Source organism: Thunnus thynnus, chromosome 7, assembly GCF_963924715.1.
Source record: "Thunnus thynnus chromosome 7, fThuThy2.1, whole genome shotgun sequence".
Taxonomy (NCBI): Eukaryota; Metazoa; Chordata; class Actinopteri; order Scombriformes; family Scombridae; genus Thunnus; species Thunnus thynnus.
In genome coordinates, this window is record NC_089523.1 from 8,256,673 (window position 1) to 8,274,778 (window position 18,106).

General features: G+C 39.7%; 3 protein-coding genes across 6 annotated transcripts; 2 read left to right on the forward strand and 1 right to left on the reverse strand.

Moving 5' to 3' along the window:
- The first annotated feature begins 437 nt into the window (after positions 1 to 437).
- Positions 438 to 8,386, forward strand: LOC137185775 (transmembrane protein 25). Of its 2 annotated transcripts, XM_067594134.1 has the most exons (9): positions 438 to 1,320; positions 2,680 to 2,802; positions 3,741 to 4,085; positions 4,255 to 4,545; positions 4,623 to 4,754; positions 4,869 to 4,902; positions 6,613 to 6,722; positions 7,413 to 7,496; positions 7,666 to 8,386. In XM_067594134.1, the coding sequence occupies exons 2-9, from the start codon at positions 2,724 to 2,726 to the stop codon at positions 7,737 to 7,739; spliced, it is 1,149 nt and encodes a 382-aa protein (XP_067450235.1). In that variant the 5' UTR covers positions 438 to 1,320; positions 2,680 to 2,723; the 3' UTR covers positions 7,740 to 8,386. The 2 variants fall into 2 exon arrangements, with proteins under 2 accessions (XP_067450235.1, XP_067450234.1); XM_067594133.1 differs by lacking the exon at positions 438 to 1,320 and having other exon boundaries at positions 1,451 to 2,802.
- A 1,437-nt stretch (positions 8,387 to 9,823) lies between these two features.
- LOC137185776 (T-cell surface glycoprotein CD3 gamma chain-like) lies at positions 9,824 to 12,125 on the forward strand. Of its 3 annotated transcripts, none has more exons than XM_067594136.1 (7): positions 9,824 to 9,964; positions 10,301 to 10,376; positions 10,527 to 10,544; positions 10,676 to 10,888; positions 11,120 to 11,263; positions 11,495 to 11,559; positions 11,675 to 12,125. In XM_067594136.1, the coding sequence occupies exons 2-7, from the start codon at positions 10,322 to 10,324 to the stop codon at positions 11,738 to 11,740; spliced, it is 561 nt and encodes a 186-aa protein (XP_067450237.1). In that variant the 5' UTR covers positions 9,824 to 9,964; positions 10,301 to 10,321; the 3' UTR covers positions 11,741 to 12,125. The 3 variants fall into 3 exon arrangements, with proteins under 3 accessions (XP_067450237.1, XP_067450238.1, XP_067450239.1); XM_067594137.1 differs by having other exon boundaries at positions 9,858 to 9,964; positions 10,298 to 10,376; XM_067594138.1 differs by having other exon boundaries at positions 9,880 to 9,964; positions 10,269 to 10,376.
- Positions 12,126 to 14,397: 2,272 nt separating this feature from the next.
- Positions 14,398 to 17,638, reverse strand: LOC137185777 (T-cell surface glycoprotein CD3 epsilon chain-like). Its single transcript, XM_067594139.1, has 5 exons — positions 17,380 to 17,638; positions 16,638 to 16,853; positions 16,403 to 16,543; positions 15,969 to 16,024; positions 14,398 to 15,310 (listed from the first exon to the last, which is right to left on the reverse strand). Exons 1-5 carry the CDS (start codon positions 17,450 to 17,452, stop codon positions 15,251 to 15,253), a joined length of 546 nt encoding a protein of 181 aa, XP_067450240.1. The 5' UTR covers positions 17,453 to 17,638; the 3' UTR covers positions 14,398 to 15,250.
- Between the last annotated feature and the right edge of the window lie 468 nt (positions 17,639 to 18,106).

The following is an 18,106-nucleotide window of genomic DNA, read 5'->3' on the forward strand; positions in this document are numbered from 1 at the left end:
ACGAAGAAGTGTGTGCTGCACAGCCTGGATTTACAGAACTGTTCACATATACTGATGCAATACTGAATTTAAACTGCCTTTAATATGCAACTTGTTTCATCACCTTGCAAAGTCTAGACATCTCCTAACCTTCTGTTAACCTTGTTCCAAAGTTGATTGAATTTATGAGTGTTTGCTAGATGTGTAACTTCTTGACCTTCCCACAGACAACACTTTCTCCTGGCAGAGAACAACTTAATGACATAGTTTTGAAGAAACAAAAAAAAGAAATGCTAAAAACAAATTTTATTATGAGGGAGTGGGGTAATAACTGAAATGATAGTGTTTCTTTAAGAATAATGTATTCCATCTATGAGTCACAATTTTATCTTGATAACAGGAAATATTACACTACACGTATACGTCTACAAGCTTGTTTCTTTTGTCTCCCTTTTGGCTGCAGTGTTCTGCATGCTGCTGCTCTGGTCTGTAGCTGCACTGCAGAGGCTTTTCAGTCTGAAGTAACTGAGCTCAGACAGAGTGAGCTGTGTGCTGTGTCTGTGTTTCATCAGGGGTTACTTTAACATGCCTGACGATGGACAGGAATGATGGCTGCAAGGAAAAGATCCCCCCTGAACTGACAGCTTACTCTCTTTCATCCTCCACAGTTCCATGTGCAATCTCCTAGAGATGGTTAAAGATTGATGTTTGCATTGAGCCCTGTCTTCTAGCCTCTATGTCATCCTCTTCTCCCCTCTCCTCTCCTCTCTTCTCCTCTCCTCCCCTCTCCTCTCCTCCCCCCTCCTCTCATCCCCTCTCCTCTCCTCCTCCCTTATCAGCTCTTTTCCTCCCTCACGACTCTGCGCCCACTCTCCATCATCCTCACACCTCTCTGCATCCTCTGCTCCTCTCCCCCTTTCTCCTCGCCTTCATCCTCCTCTCTCCATCATTCTCTCCAACTCCTTAGCTACTTGCTCCTTCTCTCTCTCTCTCTCTCTCTCTCTGTCTGTCTCTCTTCCTCTCCTCCCTCCCACTCTCTCCTCTCCTCGGAGTGGCGGCAGCGTGACTGCCTGCGTCAGCCAGCCCTGCCAAGCCTGCCAGCTAGTGAACGCTGCTACTGGAGCTGCTGTACCCTGCAGAGAGCCCTTTGTATGTGTGTGTGTGTGTGTGTATGTGTGTAAGTGAATGAGTGTACGCAGATGGGAAAGCAACTGAGTCAGGGAGGGCTGCCTCTCATCTCTCCGCTGTTATCACCATCCTTCCCTCTCCCTCCTCTTCCTCCTCTGCTGCCATGGAGCTCCAGCAGGCTGAATCACAACACCGTCTGCAGAAAGGGCTGAGGTAATACTGTGTGTTTGGATGTGTATACAAGTGAGCACATCTGCACTGAAATGCCTGCATGCAGCCTTACAAAGCGCAGTATGTGTGTGTGTGTGTGTGTGTTTGTGTGTGTACACCTACACTGTAATGTATAGCCCTTTGCTGCCATATCAGATTGCCACTATTTGTCAGTGCAAGACAAGCATCCAGAGCCAGAGAGTCGGCAGCTGTAACACCTTGTATCATGAATGCATGTGTCAGAAGAATGTCCTAGGCCGTCCTCCGTACATGGATGATTATGTTCGTTTCCTCAGCGGCTCAGTTCCTGCTTTCGTCCAAGGTGCTCACACGGATCACATGACCTATATAGCAAGCAAGCAAGCAATACACATTACCCTTCTCTGCACTCACTGTTTGGATTGATAGTGATTGGGCTTACACACAAACAGGCCTGTGAATGCTCCTCTCTGCTGTTAGCGGTGTGATAAGTCTGCAAGTCAAAGCTGGACAGCCAGTGATTTAGAAGAGTGAGAGGTATGTCACAGCTGTTTGTGAAGAGTCTTGTGTGCTGTGTTTTTGTCTGTGTTGCATCGCTTGGATAGTTTAATTTCAGTAACACTGTCTGCTTCTTTAGGCCTGAATCACAATCTCATCCACTGGCTTCTATAGTTGTTTAAAGGGTCACTTCACCCAGATAATAAAAGAATATACAAATTTATGCATTTACCCTCTGTGCAGATAGTTTTGGTTAGATGTACTGAGGTTTTTGGATGTCCATCTCTGAGATTTCTGCTTGGAGCAACTTTCTACCAAAGAAAAACAAATATGTACCCACAAAAACAGTGGACAATGAGGTGAATAACAACAATGTCTCTGAAAAAAAAAATGTTGCTGCTGAGTTTTTTAGATTTAATTTTTGTGATGCTTTGAGTGCCCAATAGGAAATTATATTTACGAACATAGATATGCTGATACAGAAGATATTTCAACATGTCGCAGAAGGAAAAGCACAGGTGCGAATAATAAAATGAATAACGGCTGAATTCCATTTAGCTGCTTCAGTTTCAGGGTCCTGGTATTTTACATGCTGGCTCACTGTCACGCTATCATGACTTACTGGGACTCCTGAATCGAACAGAGCCGCCATTAATGTTATTGATAACACCTGTGCTTTTCCTACTATGACGAGTCAATATGTCCACTGTGAAAAAGACCCGACTCAAAATTTCTAATGCTAAATCCAAAACTATTTCCATAACAAGGAGCAAGTGAGTAAATATGTTTTTGTGATTTGGGTGATTTCACCCTTTAATCTTTGTTCCCAAAATGAAGCGTGATTGCCTTGATTTGAAATAAACATGATGTCATCTCCTCTCCAAGCAGGTAGATGTGCGTGTGTGTGTGTGGTGCTCTGTTGGGCCAGTATGGAGTGTGTGTGTCTGAGAAGGTGGGCGTCCGGCTCTGCTGTCATATTCCTTCACACACTGGCCTTGTCCTGGGCAGGTAAGGTGCACAAGAACAGTCACTTATAATATATGACCTTTAGTTTGTTTTTCTGCCCCTATTTTAATTTCAATTGTCTTAGCCAATCCCAAGCATAGTAGGTCTTAACTTCAACCTTAATCTGCACAATATGTTAAAAAAGGATTTTAGGGAAAATGCAGAATAACAAACTAAATGTTTTAATTCTAATTCCTTTTAAAATGCAAGTAGAGTTGACTTTGTTTTCTTGCCAAAAGTTAGATGAGTTAATCAATGCCACTCTCACATCTGTCCGTTAAATACGAAGCTACAGCCAGGAGATGGTTAGCTTAGCCTACTTTAGCTAGCCTCATTCAGGAAGTCACTGCTCCCAGCCATGTAATAGTCCAGCACGTAACCTCCCGCCCCCCATAAAACCTCAACTTGTTATTTATATACTTTGTTTTTTGTACAGATTAAACAAACAAGACATAATGTGTTTTGTTACCTTTGAACAGAGGGCAGGCTAGCTGTTTCCCCCTGCTGCCAGTCTTTATGCTAAGCTAAGCTAAGCCCCTGCTGTCCCTAACTTCATATTTGATTCACATGAGAGATATCAATTGTCATCTTACTCTCGACAACAAAGTGAATAAATGTATTTTCCAAAATGTTAAATTAGTCCTTTAACTTATAATAAATGTGATACTCTTCTCCAAGAAAAATCACACTCTATATTGAAAGCAATACATCACAGAACAGCATGTATTTTGTTTTCATGCTCACACTGATATATTAGTGATATACAAAATAATCCTTATCAATACATATTATTTAATTCTGTCACATGTATACAGAACCAGTCACACCTCCCTATTCACTTGAATGAGAAAGTGTGTCCAAACTTTTGGCTTGTACTGTATATAGAAATTAAATTTTGCCCCCACAGTCCCATTACATCAACACTAATACTGTATCCACAGGTGCAATTGAGCCCGCCCCCAAAATTGATGGACGGCACCAGGCAGCTGTGACACTGCAGGAGAACATCACACACAGGTTCAACTGCCAATCAGACGGCTGGGATCCTCATGCCCCGCCCTTGCTGACCTGGTACCTGAATGGGGAGCAGCAGAGCGAGCCGTCACCGAACCGTGGCCGCCTGGTGATGACATCGCAAGAAGACTCTGAGGTCATGAGACCTAGGGCCAATCACAACAGCACCTTCTCTCTGCGGGCCAGAAAGTGGGACAGGGAGCTAGTGTGTGTTGCGTCAAACCCCAGGTCAGGAGAGAGCTACAATGCCACGGTCACACTCAACGTCCAGTGTGAGTGTGGATGAAATGTTTCAGGTTTCTTTTGGTAACAATTTCTAGATTTACCACTGCCTGTGAAGTCACAGGAGTGGGGATTTAAATAAACCCTGCCATATACAATTGATACAGAACATATACAGATGAATAAAGTGCTCAGTGGTTCCTCTCCTCTTTCTGCTAGTCCTGCCAGAGATCCTCAGGGTCAATGCCCACTACAGTGAAACCTCAGACCCTGGCCTCTCCCTGGTCCTCTTCGCCTTGGTCCGGTCCAACCCGCCTGCCACCATCACCTTTGTGGACCAGTCTGGCCAGCTGGTGGCCAACACCTCTGACTTTTTCATCCTGGACTCACGAAGCTACCCCTGGCTGACGAATCACACGCTGAGGGTCAAGCTCAGCAGCCTATCAGAGAATGTCTCGCTGAACGCCAGCAACAGTGTAGGAGCAGTGCAGAGCAACCTCACACTGGCAGGTCAGTGGTTGTAAAAATAAAAAAAAAATTAAAAAAGATTTAAAATCCATCATGAACTCTTTCTGTTTCTCCTCCAGAGTTCCTGCAGTCTCGTGTGGAGGTGCCGATGCTGGGAATAGTGACTGGGGGAGCTATGGCCTTCATGGCCCTCCTCATCCTCAGCCTGATAGTTCTCTGCCTCATGCAAAAAAACAAGAGCAAGTCCTTTGGTGAGGCGAGAGAGTGTTTGTGTGTGTAGCAAGTCAGCTGGAAATGTGTTGCATGCAGTGTAGTAAGAAACACTTATTAAGCAATGTAATATATCTCCTTGTATTGTGTTACAGATGAGTCAGTGGAGATTTTGATGACCAAGAAAAGGTAAATGAAGTCATCAGACTTCTGTCATTGGATGTCTGTGTAAACCACCTTAACAGCATCAGAAGTAAAACAACACTGGATAAATATATAGATATTCAATGGTAGACAGAAAGAAAGAATCCCTGAGGTGGTGGTGATGCTTTACTCCTGAAGTAGAGTAAAGTTTCCATTGTAAGTCAACTGTAATTTTCTTGACACCAGATATGTGGTCTGCTGTATTTAGAGTAGAGGTCTGATCCTGTTGGATAACATTTAAATGATTTAATGTTGAAATAAGGAAGAAATACATTGATTTTGTTTAAAAACATTACTTCTCCTCATTCTCTAAATGACAGAGTGACAAATATGTTAGGCCAACTTCATATAATCTGCACATGAGGGCCCATTTAAAAGAATACTCCACTGATTTAGCATTGTGCTCCCATAAGGCCTCGATCAGACAGGGCACTTTTTGCAGGTTGCAAAACGCGAGGAGCACCTCACTGCCTTTTTTGTTGAAGCCTACGATTTAAAAAAAGAGCAGTTTGCTGCGTCTTTTTTTATTGTTGCTAGGCAACCACCGGATCACCTGTCCTTAGCCTAACTGCTATTTTGCTGTGAAGTAAACTGACTCCAGGCCTGCTGTGTTCTGTTCAGATTATGGTAACTATGGTTGGTAAAGTCATATATCACCAGTTATCCAGCAACAGCCACCACTAGTTTGTCCCAGACCAGACTGATTATCTCCACTTGTTGTCGTCACCACCACACAAAACCCGTCTCACAATTCGTCTGATTGGACAATGTGAAAAAACGTAAATGACGTTGGGTGCCTTTTTGTTTTTTCATTTTCAAACTGGTGACATCACTTGAGGCAGTTCCCCTTTAACCTCTTAACATCCACCTTTTTTTTGGAATTTGGAAGAACTGTGAGGCCAAAATGCATGTATTAGGCTTCATTTGAAAGGTAACGTCCTCTAGTTTCTGGAAATGTGCTTGTTTAGCATGTGGCTAAAACACAACCAAAACTACATTAGTTCAAATATGGTTCAAAAAAGTGCTTTTGGTCCTTGTCTATAATGAGTCATATTTGAATAACAATAACTAGGACATGTTTTATGCCAGAACTATGCAGACATATCACCACATACCTTCTACATCTTGTCAACCACACCAGTATAAACTTCCAGACCTCTAGACCTAATCTTATTGGATCTAGGGAGTGGCCAAATTGTGCCAATTGCGTTTATTCATTACTGTGTGATGCTAAGCCGCTTACAGCTGGCTTAAGCGGGTTGCCAGTGACCCGGTGGATGTTAAGAGGTTAAGATGTCACATAACCAGTTGACAATTCAGCACCTCACACACATTGTGAACACTGGACACAAGCAGAAGGTGTCCTGCAGACTGAAGATGCTAATATGCTGACAAGGGCTTACATTACACATAATCATATTAACCTGTCACTTCTAGAGAATAAAAACTACATTAAGGATTATTAACAAGCAGACACTCTCAATCAATTCCTACAACTTTCTACTACAACTACTTTCATTGACACCACACTGACACTGTATCTCATCTAATAACTCCCATCTCAGCAACATTAGTGAACTGAATAAGAAACACTAATGAAAGCATTTTTGTTGTCTCATGAATGCTCTGTGTACCTCCAGCAGACCAATGACAAGTGTAATCCAAGTTTGATATCTCTTTATATTATCTGCACAGTGACTCTGCCAATCTGAAGACAGAGACAACTGATAAGACCTACATCCCGAGAGAGAACATGTCTCTGCCTTCCAACATGCAGCTCAACGACCTCAGCACTCTGAGAAAAGGTAAGAGTTTGATGCACTTTAAGAAGGAAACAGAAAACGCCTTCAGTTTATACATAAATGGGTGGAGCTGTAGGTGGAGAACAGACACGGGCCTGTGGTACAATTCTCTACATACTAATAGAAAGGTTATTATGTGTATTAGTATGTAAAATATATCAACATGTATTTCATCAACATGTAAATATGATCAGGAAGTTTCAAGCCATGAATTGTGAACCTGTAAACTCTGATTTCTGAATTGCTGGATGAGTGTAAAAAGTCTGGAGGTTAGCTGCATGAAAACACAAGTCAGTCAATACAAATATTTTCCTAATTTAAAGTTTGGCAAAATGAAACCTCCCACAATAGGTTTCTGAAATATGTTTCCAACAAACGGGATCAATGACGGTCCAAGTTCCTCTTATGAGCACGGAGGTATTTTAATCCATAATTTCTACAGGACCTGAATGCAACATAAAGAGAGCATTTAGTAATCTGCAACCTTCATCAGTGAGAAGCGTCAGACAACAGACCTTAACAAAACAATCCCGACTCAAAGTCCACTTACTAACATTTTCTAGACTTTAAGCTATATGACATAGTCTTTATCAGTGGATAGAGCAAGAAACAATAAGTTTTTTCCCAAAAGCTATCCCTTCAAACTTATCGTTGCATCTCTTCCCTCCATCCTTCCTGCATCACTTCTGGTAGCGCGAGAGGCCGCCCAACAGAACAGTGTGGGAGAGAAGAAAGAGGAGGAGGAGGAAGATCTGTCTTTAGCCTACGCCGCCAGAGGTCAGGGAAATACACTCTGATACTGTTGCATTTTTCATTATTTATACTTTGGGTCCAGTGTGGAGGGATGCAATGTAATGTGAAGTGATTCATCATGTTTTATTTTTCTGTGCTGTGCATCACCCCCCCCCCCCCCCCCCCCCCCCCCCCCCCCTCCATGATTCTCCAGGTTTTGCCAGATATCCAATGGTGGGCTACATTTATAAGGTGAACAGCACAAGCAGTGAGGAGATCTGGCTCTGAACGACCTCAGAGTAACACACATCACACACATACTGTACATGCATGCATAACTACTTACAAACGGTGCAGCTGTGCAACAAGAAACCCATAACAACTGCCAGTCAGTCATTCAAACACTCATCAGTCACCTTCAAGCTGGACCAGGATGAGCAGGAGATCTGTTTCTGGACCACACACAGTATCAGTACGCTATGTTTTTCTGACTCAAACATGAATGTGAATTTCATGTCCACAAAAACAAACCTGTCTGTGTTTTAGTCTTTCTGAATCGAGTGCTCGGGTATTTACACTGATGATGTGTTGTGTCAACAATGCAAACTATGAACTTTACATTAAAAATGCTCATGTTCTCTATGTTTTGACATGATTATCTCCTGTAAGCACATGCTCATAATGTCCTCCCCCCTGTTGCATTACTGGAATGCATTAATTGTTCTATGCTAACACCAGAATGTCTAAGATAATGTACTGTACGTGAGATTTTACATTTTGATCGATAATATCCAAATAAAATGGTACATAAGTATAAGAGTATGTATTTGTATATGGACATGTAACATGTCATGTACTGTATATTTGTATGCATATGTATATGTGTATAAAAGAGGACATCTAATAAAGATAATATTGAAATTGTATGAAGTGAACACTGGGCCTGCTGTGGTTTTATTGGCACTCACCAGGGGGCGCTCAAAGGTGCTTTATAAGGCTAAACATATGGAGGATTTTCTGTTAGTCATGAGGGTGATGTGTGTGTGTTTTGACATGGTGCTAAGGGAGGAATGCGTGTGTGTGAGTGTGTGCTGGGTGATGGTGAAAACATTGTTGCATTTGGTGTTTTTTTTTTCTTTCTGGGAATGACAGAAAAGCAGGTGCAAGAGAAGCATAATGCATATCCTCATGTTTGACTTTGTGTGTGTGTGTGTGTGTGTGTGCCAGGTGTTGGCTCTAGGTCACAGGTTGTTGTGGCTTCTCTTCAGACAGGAAGCAGTGTTGTGTTGTGGGAGCATCTCTGTGCTCTCTCTGCTGCTTCTTCTACACTGAAGAGGGAATTCAGTCTGCCAAACACGGCGGGAGAAACATTTACAACACAGGGAATTAAAATATTCATTTGAACACACACGTTTCTGTTGGTAGCTTTGTTTTATCAGCTGGAGCTGCTCCACACACCTCCCAAAGCAACCATACAACAAATAACAGTCAGTGTTACCAGACTGATCAGTCGTTTCAACTAATATAAAGCTGGTTGTGACTTTATTTCCATATTCGATATGAAGATGTTGCTGTTCATGCCTTTTGGAAAATGTGGAAGCTGCTTTAACAGAATGGAAATAATCCCAGGTTTAACCACCTTGGTACATTTTAACACCACAAACATCTATAACATGAATACAAAGTTAATGTCAGTGGTTGAACAGAGCATTAATTAACAAACTCAGCTCTTCTGCGGCAAATGTACTAAAAACCACATACACAGTTTAATTTGAATCCACTGAGAGAATATTCTAATATCAGCCTCAGAGGAAGTATTAAGATCCTTTACTTGATTAGAAAAAATGCAGCACCACACTGTAAAAATACTCCATTACAAGTAAAAGAATTTAAATCCTTAATTACCATTAGCTAAATGTACCTAAAGTATGAAAAGTAAAGTATTAGCCCTATTACACTATTGCAGTATTAGATAAGTAGCATTTTACTGTTGCAGTTGGGGAATTTTTTTAAACTATTTTATATAATGTTGGATAATTTATGACGATGCATCATATATTAGAAGCTCATGTAAAACCTTAGTTTGTCAGGTAACTATAGCGGTCAAATAAATGTGCTGGAGTAAAAAGTACAATATTTACATCTAAATTATGGTGGAGTAGAAGTAGAATTTGACATGAAATGGAAATACTGTACTCTAATAAAGTACAAATACCTCAAATGTACAGTGGTTGAATAAATGTATGGTACTAAATTATATTCCATCACTGTTGAACATATGGTGTCATTTACTGAAAGTTACAGAGATACTGAGGCCTCCAGATGTAGAAATCAACAAAGTCTGCTGCTGGGATGGAAATAAACCAATCACACTCACTTCCTACTCTCTCTCTCTCTCTCTCTCTCTCTCTCTCTCACACACACACACACACACTCACACACAAAGACTGAGACTTCGACATACAGAGCCTGGATACTTTGACAGCAAGGACACAGCAGCTCTCTATTTTGAGGTCAGTACTTTTCTTTAAAATTTCCTGTGGATATGATATAATTAGGTTTTTTTAAGTTCAGCTCAGCTTGTTGTGCACCAGTGTACATTTTGGAGTGGAGACCCGATATGAATACATGTTTGTAAAATAATCTAAACTCAGAGTCAAAGTTGAGATTATCGATTATAGTGACTATCTTGAAATAGCGCCCTGAAATTTTGTCTTTCACCCTCAAATATGTGTTACAATATGTAGAATAAAATGGTCGACTCAATGCAGAAAATGGCGCCCTTCCTGTTTTCTGGTTGTTGCATGCCTCTTGCAGTGATATGAAAAATCTCCATCTGTCATCAGCAGAACTCACAACTCAAACACACAATGAAACACCAGATAATTTTGCCTGCGTGCTTGCTGCTGCTTTGGACACTGACTGGTAGGCCTCTGTCATGAGTTTTTTTTGTTTGTCTTCAAGCATCTTATACCAGTTGGATTATAAGAAAAGTAATTTCCTTTAATTAAAAATAGGATGCCAGTTTTATTAAAGTGAATGTTTCCATTTTTCTGTCCCAATTCTCTCTCACAGCATTTGTCAGTTGCGCTGGTAAGAAAAAATTCTGTTTAAATCTGTCATCTTCATGAAAGCATGTCCGATGGCACAACAAGCAGTTCAATAATCAACACATGGTGCAGATTCTATTGTCTTTTATTTCAATGTTTGTATTTCTTCCACAGGTGAGGAAGATAAAATAACAGCGACACAAACCGATGAAGGGATTAAGCTGGAGTGTCACAGCAACTATAATGCTCTTATGAAAAATAATAAAGAGATACCTTCTCATGTATTGACATATAGTGATGAGTACACAGGAGAGTACACATGTGTGGCTAAAGCCGAGGACTCGGAGAACAACAAATATGGTCCAAGTATCTTTGTGAAATTTCGGAGTAAGTTCTGCAGCAAATCTTGTGTGTTGTGTATTTGTGATGAAAGCAAACATAAGTTTTGTATGTTTTTTATGGGTTTTATGTGTGCTTCTTGCATGACTTGCATTGACATTATATTATGTAATGCTATGTAAGCACAGTATTTCTTGACAGTAATCATACATCAAAAATGCCAGACTCTAAGGACATCTCTGTGTCTGTGTGTGTGTGTGTGTGTGTGTGTGTGTGCAGCCTGTGACAACTGCGTGGAGCTCGATGCGGCCTCAATAAGCGGCATAGTTGTAGGAGACGTGGTGGCTACCATTGTGATAGGAGTGGCTGTCTATCTTATTGCATCTCAGGCTCGGACTGGTCCAATGCCCTCTCACAAGAAAAGTAATATCAATCAATCAATCAATCAATTAATAAATCTATCTATCTATCTATCTATCTATCTATCTATCTATCTATCTATCTATCTATCTATCTATCTATCTATCTATCTATGTTATGCAAATCAAATGCAATATGTTGATAAATAGTTGTATTTAATAGTGCAAGTACCAGGACCTACTTTCTGTGTATTCACAAGAAACTAAATCAGTGATATTATTACTTTCTCTGCAGGCTCTGATAGACAGCATCTGGTTCCAAATGAAATGCCCAGCAGAGCCTCCAATGACCACTACCAGGTAAGCTGAAATGTGATGGCTTTTAAATTGACATATGTAATTATCACATTTAAACATTACACGATAAATGACACGTTCACTCTTCACTTTATTTACCTCACCGTTCCTCCCTCAGCCGCTGAAAAAAAAAAGTGGTCAGAAAGACACGTACGATGTACTTCACAACAGAAGAGGACCCTGAGGACACTCAAACATCTGCAGGAGAGAAAAGTGAGCTTTCTGTTCCTGGGGTCAACATCGTGGGAATCATCTCACATATTTTTCTTCTCTGTATGTAGCTTAAGTTCTCCTTGAGTTATTTTCACCATGCCTGTACAATGATGCTCTTATATAATAGACCAATGACAAATAGACTTGTTAACCTGTTGCTGCATATTATAATGTTCATCAGCTGTTGTTGTTATTTTTGGCAACGTTTTAATAGAACGATGTGATGTTTTCATTCATTATCTATATCATTCTCTTTACAGAAATAGGGCTGCTACAACAGCCATCTCATTTAATAACTCACTGTAAAAATGAAGTGTTTAAAAATGTTGCAAAATTAAAAATGAAGGAATAAAAATGGTGCTGTTTTGTCATGTTGGTTGCTATCGCCAGTGGTGGAAAGTAGATACATTTACTTAACAGCTGTACTGGAGTACAATTTTGAGATACTTGAACGTTACTCAACTACACAGAGGGAAATAAAGCGCTGTTTGTTCCACTACATTTATCTGATAGTTGCAGTTACTTTGGGGATTAAGATTGTATTTAAACACATAGTATACCTTGTAAAATATGACACATTGTTGAAGTCTCCCACAACTCAAAAATGTGGTTTGCTTCTTGTTCCTACAGTTGAATGTTTGAGCTTTGCAAATTTGACACTAGAAGACTGTTTTCACTTTCATCCGCTGACAGTGGAAAGTTTCTCTGTGCTAATTGAAAATCAGGTTTTTAGGGTTGAGCCTTTGAGCACGATTTGTGACATCAACGTCTGAACTTCTGAACACATTTCTGAAATGAAATATATTTACATTTTAATGAGAGAGAGGGAGTAGATGCCATTTTAACATGGTAATTATACTATTTTTGTGGAAAAACCATATCAGACACACATTATTGGTCCATGCAGAGTATTTTTATCTGCCTTAATATATTCCTGGATGGGATGTTTAAAGATTAAACCAGTGGTTCCCAACTTTTTTGGCTTTACAAAAACAAATACAATATGTGTAGCTGAACTTTGTTTTTCTTTCCAACCACATTCATTATCTCTTGATCCTAAGCTGGGAACCACTGGACTAAAACCAGCTCCACCTTGACCAGCTACGATTGTAAAGTGCTGCTTATGCATTGATGCATTATTGTTAATACTCAATCATTTATAACAATTACATCAGTCACAGAGGCCATTTTCCTTCATATTGAGTTTTTATGTTTGGAACTAACACTTCTGTGCTTTTACTCTTGTAGGAGTTTTTCAAGACTTTTACTTGTAATGGAGTATTTTTACATTGTTGTACTGGTACTTCTATATAAGGATCTGAATACTTGTTCCACCACAGGCTGTTGTATTTCATTACCATCTCAGAGTGTGAGAGAGAGCATTTCAGAAGTCTGTTTCAAACTGCTTCACCAAAGATGTGGATAGATGAGGGTGTAGCGAGACATGGAGAGAGCAGAGATAGACAGAATTACACAACAAGGGTAAAGAAGGATAAGCAGAGAGACAGAGAGAGAGAGAGAGAGAAGCGGGGGGTAAAGAAGAAAAGAAGGCTAAAACAGTAACAAAGAAGAGGAGGAGAGAAACTCTGGCTGTTTTTTGAAGGAAGCCTCCCCATGTCAGGTAATCTAATAGCTTAAATTCTTTGATCACTGCTTGAGTCTTTCGCCTTCTTCTTGACGCCGCTGTCACAAAGCTACAAACTGCAGTTTTCTACCGGAGCTGAGGAAAAGAAAAGAGATCAAACACCGGAGCTTAGACGGCTCGACTCAGAAACACAACCCTGATCAACCCCCACACAAACACACACACACACAACCAGCTTCTGACTCAATGCATGTGCTCACACCTTCACATAGTCACACTGAGGTGCATGTGTACGCTCTAACAACACAAGTGTGTGTGTTTGTGCACGGATGTTCACTCACACAGACGCACACACACTTGTCAAGCAGATGTAGGTCTGTGTGTGGGAGCGGTTTGACTTAACTTTAAAAAAGTCAGATACAGGATCACGTCATATACAACCCCCCCCCCCCCCCCATCCCCCCCTCCCCCCACCCCCACCCCCCCTCCGCCTTCTATACCTCTTTGTTTTCTGTCTCACACAAACATACAGCTGATGTAGATGAAGATAAATGAGCAGTAACTGTAGGAGTGTTTCCACTAAACACTACAACTCTCAGATAAGACATACAGTATAATAGACTTATCAATCATTAGTAGTCTGCACGAAGAAGCACTATTAGCTGGCGTCTTTCAATTCCATCAGTACAGCTGTGCTCAGTCACTGCTGGGAAAAACTGTGGTAAAAAAACAGAAGGCTGATACATAACATAACATTTCCATTGTGCGCTCTATGGGTACAATATACATGTGTAATGTTTCAAAGATATGCCAAATGTTTCCAAAGAGAAGACAGAGGGATGATTTGCAGTGAAAAAAGTCACTCACACAAGACAGAGAGTTGAGTGATGAAGACATATTGATGGCGGACGATGGTGCGCGTGTGGGTGTGCTACGGATATGAGCTGCGGTTTGAGGCTGCTTCACGGATCACATACAGTTATATCTGTAAGAGTCTCTCGGTGTTGTTTCCAACCATGAGCAAAGATGATATGAGAACAATGTGGACTGCGGTTTATTTATTAGTGACACACTTTTTGCACATTAACATGAACCCAGCAGATGAGCATGAAAAAGCAAAAGTAAGCTAAAAATAAGTTGATATGATGAGGAAAATAAGTTGCGGTAACATTTTACAGTGTATCTGTTAAAAATGTCTGCTTTTTTTTTTTTTTTTTTTTTACAGTGTAAAAAGCCTGAACTTAAACACAATGACATAAACATATATGTACAGCAAACAGGTATATCTTTCCATTTAAAATGACAAAACAAATCATTTTTATACAATTACACTTTTGTCAATTAGACAGTACTTTCTGTTCTACACAATACCAACTTTATATATTAAAGAACAAGTACAGAAAACAAACATACAGTATTTTCTTGTCCTGACTGGTATCCATATAGCTACGCAGCCGAATAATCCACTTAACACACTGTAAACTGTTTTCATGAGTACTATTTCTTTCGTAGAAAGTAGTTCCGATTAAAGCCGTTCACAGTAAAAGTGCACACTGATTCTGGAAATACATGTTGCTGTTGATTTTTTTTTTCATTGTAATTTTTAATACTGTGACCACAACAAATGAAATGCCATTCATGTCTTTGTATTGGGGTGGTGGCAGATTATCTGGACAAATAAAACCTAAACTACCTGCATAGCTAATACCTAATATAAAAACTTTTTTTTTTTTTTTGCCATTTGGGTGACCCAACCCTTTAAATCCAAAAGAGCAAAAGCCAGAGTTTCTATGCTACTGTGAGCATGATTGATGTTCACGTACATCTTTTGCAATTGATTGCCTTCGTTGGTGCAGCGTCTAAACTTGTGACCTGGCACAGTCAGGTGACTCATCTCTATCCGGTCCTGTTGAGTAAGGAGTAAGTATCCTGGCCACGGGTTTGAGGGTTCAGTTGCTGTCAAAACACAACATCAGCAGTGTTAGGTGGATCACAATTAAGGTCAAGTTATAGGATGGATGTCGATACAGCTGTTAATCATGTTCACATTAGCAAACTTTGAGATACACACACTACACCTTAGCCAGGAAATACATTTTCAATTGTGTTCAGTATAACTTTTGGAAATGCAATTGATTTGTTTTACTTTAGAATACTGTTAGTAAAAAAACTGAGTTGTACAGTGACTACCTGGAGGCTTAAAAACCACAATGTGTCGTTTTTACACTTACTTACAAAGGATATAATGCGTTAATTAGCAAGCTTTACAGGTGCTGGTACGCAGACTTTTTTTTTGACCTTTGGATACAGCTTAGCTGCCTGTTTCCCCCCTTTTCCAGTCTTTAAGCCAAAGTAACCAGCATCATATCTAACAGACAGATATGTGAGTGTTACTCGGTGAGAAACCTCTTAGTGTTTTAAAATGAAATACGCTCTCTAATTTTGGCTCTAATTCTTTATTTCTAATTATTTTGAAGCACCAGCGCCATTAATATCCTTATATTGATTTATTTACATTTTTTGTTTAAATATAATCGGAGATTACCGCTGATTTTAAGTCACTCTGGAAGAGAAAATCAGGTGAATGCATAGTGTTTTTATACACAATACCTACCTCATAGTCAGGAGATGGGACAGGTGGAGCCCGGCCTCCTGAACGAGCAGGAGGTGCTGGAGGATAATGACAGAAATAATGTGACCAACCACTTATGCATACATATAGGATGATTATGAGGTATTTTAAGTGTAAAAATCTAATTTATGCAAAGAGTCCACACCCATCACACTCAGTTTAACACTTTTGATACTTTAAAATGACTGAAGTGGGATTAGCAACAGATGCGCTATCTTCATGAGTGCACTTACAATGCAATTTGTTAACTGCAGATAACTGACACAATCAGCAATTATCAAAAATATCTATGTATCAAAAAAAAATGCATAACATGTGTTTCAATCCAAGAGGCATTACAGGCAACCTTTTACTCAACCAAGTTTGATATGTAATATAGAGCCATGTTTTTGTGATCTGCTTGAATGCATTCGTACCTTTGGAGGAGTGAGGTGTAGGTGAGCTTTTCTTCTTGGTGCACCGGTAGATTATCATCATCACAAATCCTGTCATGACCACGTCAACAATGATGGCCAGCATAAGAAGAGATGCCTCCATCTCAAAGCAGTTTTCACAGGCTGGAGGACGAAACAACAGTAGAACAAGTGAGAGCTCAGCAAATACAATTAACACAGATTACATATATGAAAAATCACAAGATTTTTTGCTCACCCTTTCCTTGCACATAGAAATAATATTTTTGAGAACTTTCTCCATTTTCTTCTTTCTTGGTGTATTCACAGTAATAGCCGCCTTTGTTTTTGCCATCATATTCAAGTTCATGAGTTTTTGAGTCTTCGTATGTTATGTTGTTACCATCAATCTTGTACCAAGCCCCTTCTTCTGGACAGGTCATTATGAAATTCTCCCTCCAGAACGATACTCCTCCTTAAAACACACGGACAGATATTAAGTTGCTTTAGTGCTCTTGCTTCATCAAGATTTCCTGTTGCTTTTCAGGGGGAAAGAAGGATGATCTGAGAACTGAGGTGATTCTCAACACATATCACATCTTATGTACATCTGAGTCTGATCATTTATGTTACATACCGTTAATATATACACTAAGATTGAAATGTTTCCAAAAATAGCCACAGATCATAATAAAAATATATTCATACTGTTCAGGAAACTCACTGGCACGTTACACTACAACAAAGAATAAAGCAATCAAACATCAGAATGAAAGTGTGGGGTAAAACATTTAGAAAAATATAACTGATTAATACACGATTGAGAGAAGGCGCAAAAATAAAAAACAGGAAATGGGAGAAGTTTGCATTTAAAACGCTCTCGTACTGTCATATTATCACATTTCTTATCAGAATTTGTGTTTGTTCGTAATCCAGTATTGAAACTTTATGACTTTAAATTATGATGTCAAATAAAAACTGCAGTGCAGTCAGATATTTACCCTTATCAGCCTTCATGGTGCCTATGGTGAAGAGGAGGACGGCGAGGACAGCCTGAGCACCCATGCTGTTCATTTTCGTAAGATGATGACTTTTTACGTGCTATTTTTCTGGATCTCTCTCCTCTATAGGTTCAATTTCTGCGATAACTACAACATATAAATACCATCAAGCTGTCTGTTCAATAACGCAAACAGACTCAAATAATAAGTACACCTGCTTGTTCTCTCTCTGACTCTCTCTCTCTCTCTCTTGCTCTCTAACACACACACACACGTTGCACCCCACAGGAAGTATTTTTTTTCAAGATGAATTCACAGTTAAACCTCAAAATGAAGTGCTACCTAATGAGTATGGGTGATAGAAGTATTCCTGTATTTACTTATTTGATTTAGAATTTGATTCATGATTCAACAAAAACTCAAAATAAGAAGCTACAATAACAACAAAACACTCTGAATGAGACATTAGTACTGAATACATCATATTAAATTAATACATATAAATGTTCATGCTCATTTGTTGCAGTAAAACTCACCATCATACAACTGATGGTGTGTGCTTTACACAATTTCTGTGCAACATGTAATCAATCCTGACTTTATGATGCTATGTGTTGATTTTGTACTAACGCGTATGATTCCACTTTGTAGAGTTACAGCAAAACTGGGTTTGTGTGGGTTTTTCATAAATGTTTACCTATATCTGCACAGTAGTGAACAGTAAGTG

What these genes read in the sequence shown, in the direction of transcription:
- LOC137185775 (XM_067594133.1), top strand. Translation starts at nt 2,658, where the DNA reads ATGATGTCATCTCCTCTCCAAGCAGGTAGATGTGCGTGTGTGTGTGTG. An exon ending in ACTGGCCTTGTCCTGGGCAG is followed by an intron (nt 2,803 to 3,740) that starts GTAAGGTGCACA and finishes CTGTATCCACAG; the next exon opens with GTGCAATTGAGCCCGCCCCC. An exon ending in CCTCAGCACTCTGAGAAAAG is followed by an intron (nt 6,723 to 7,412) that starts GTAAGAGTTTGA and finishes CACTTCTGGTAG; the next exon opens with CGCGAGAGGCCGCCCAACAG.
- LOC137185776 (XM_067594136.1), top strand. Translation starts at nt 10,322, where the DNA reads ATGAAACACCAGATAATTTTGCCTGCGTGCTTGCTGCTGCTTTGGACA. An exon ending in TATCTTTGTGAAATTTCGGA is followed by an intron (nt 10,889 to 11,119) that starts GTAAGTTCTGCA and finishes GTGTGTGTGCAG; the next exon opens with CCTGTGACAACTGCGTGGAG. An exon ending in AATGCCCTCTCACAAGAAAA is followed by an intron (nt 11,264 to 11,494) that starts GTAATATCAATC and finishes CTTTCTCTGCAG; the next exon opens with GCTCTGATAGACAGCATCTG.
- LOC137185777 (XM_067594139.1), bottom strand. Translation starts at nt 17,452, where the DNA reads ATGAACAGCATGGGTGCTCAGGCTGTCCTCGCCGTCCTCCTCTTCACC. An exon ending in CACCATGAAGGCTGATAAGG is followed by an intron (nt 16,854 to 17,379) that starts GTAAATATCTGA and finishes GTGTGTTTTAAG; the next exon opens with GAGGAGTATCGTTCTGGAGG. An exon ending in TACACCTCACTCCTCCAAAG is followed by an intron (nt 16,025 to 16,402) that starts GTACGAATGCAT and finishes ATTATCCTCCAG; the next exon opens with CACCTCCTGCTCGTTCAGGA.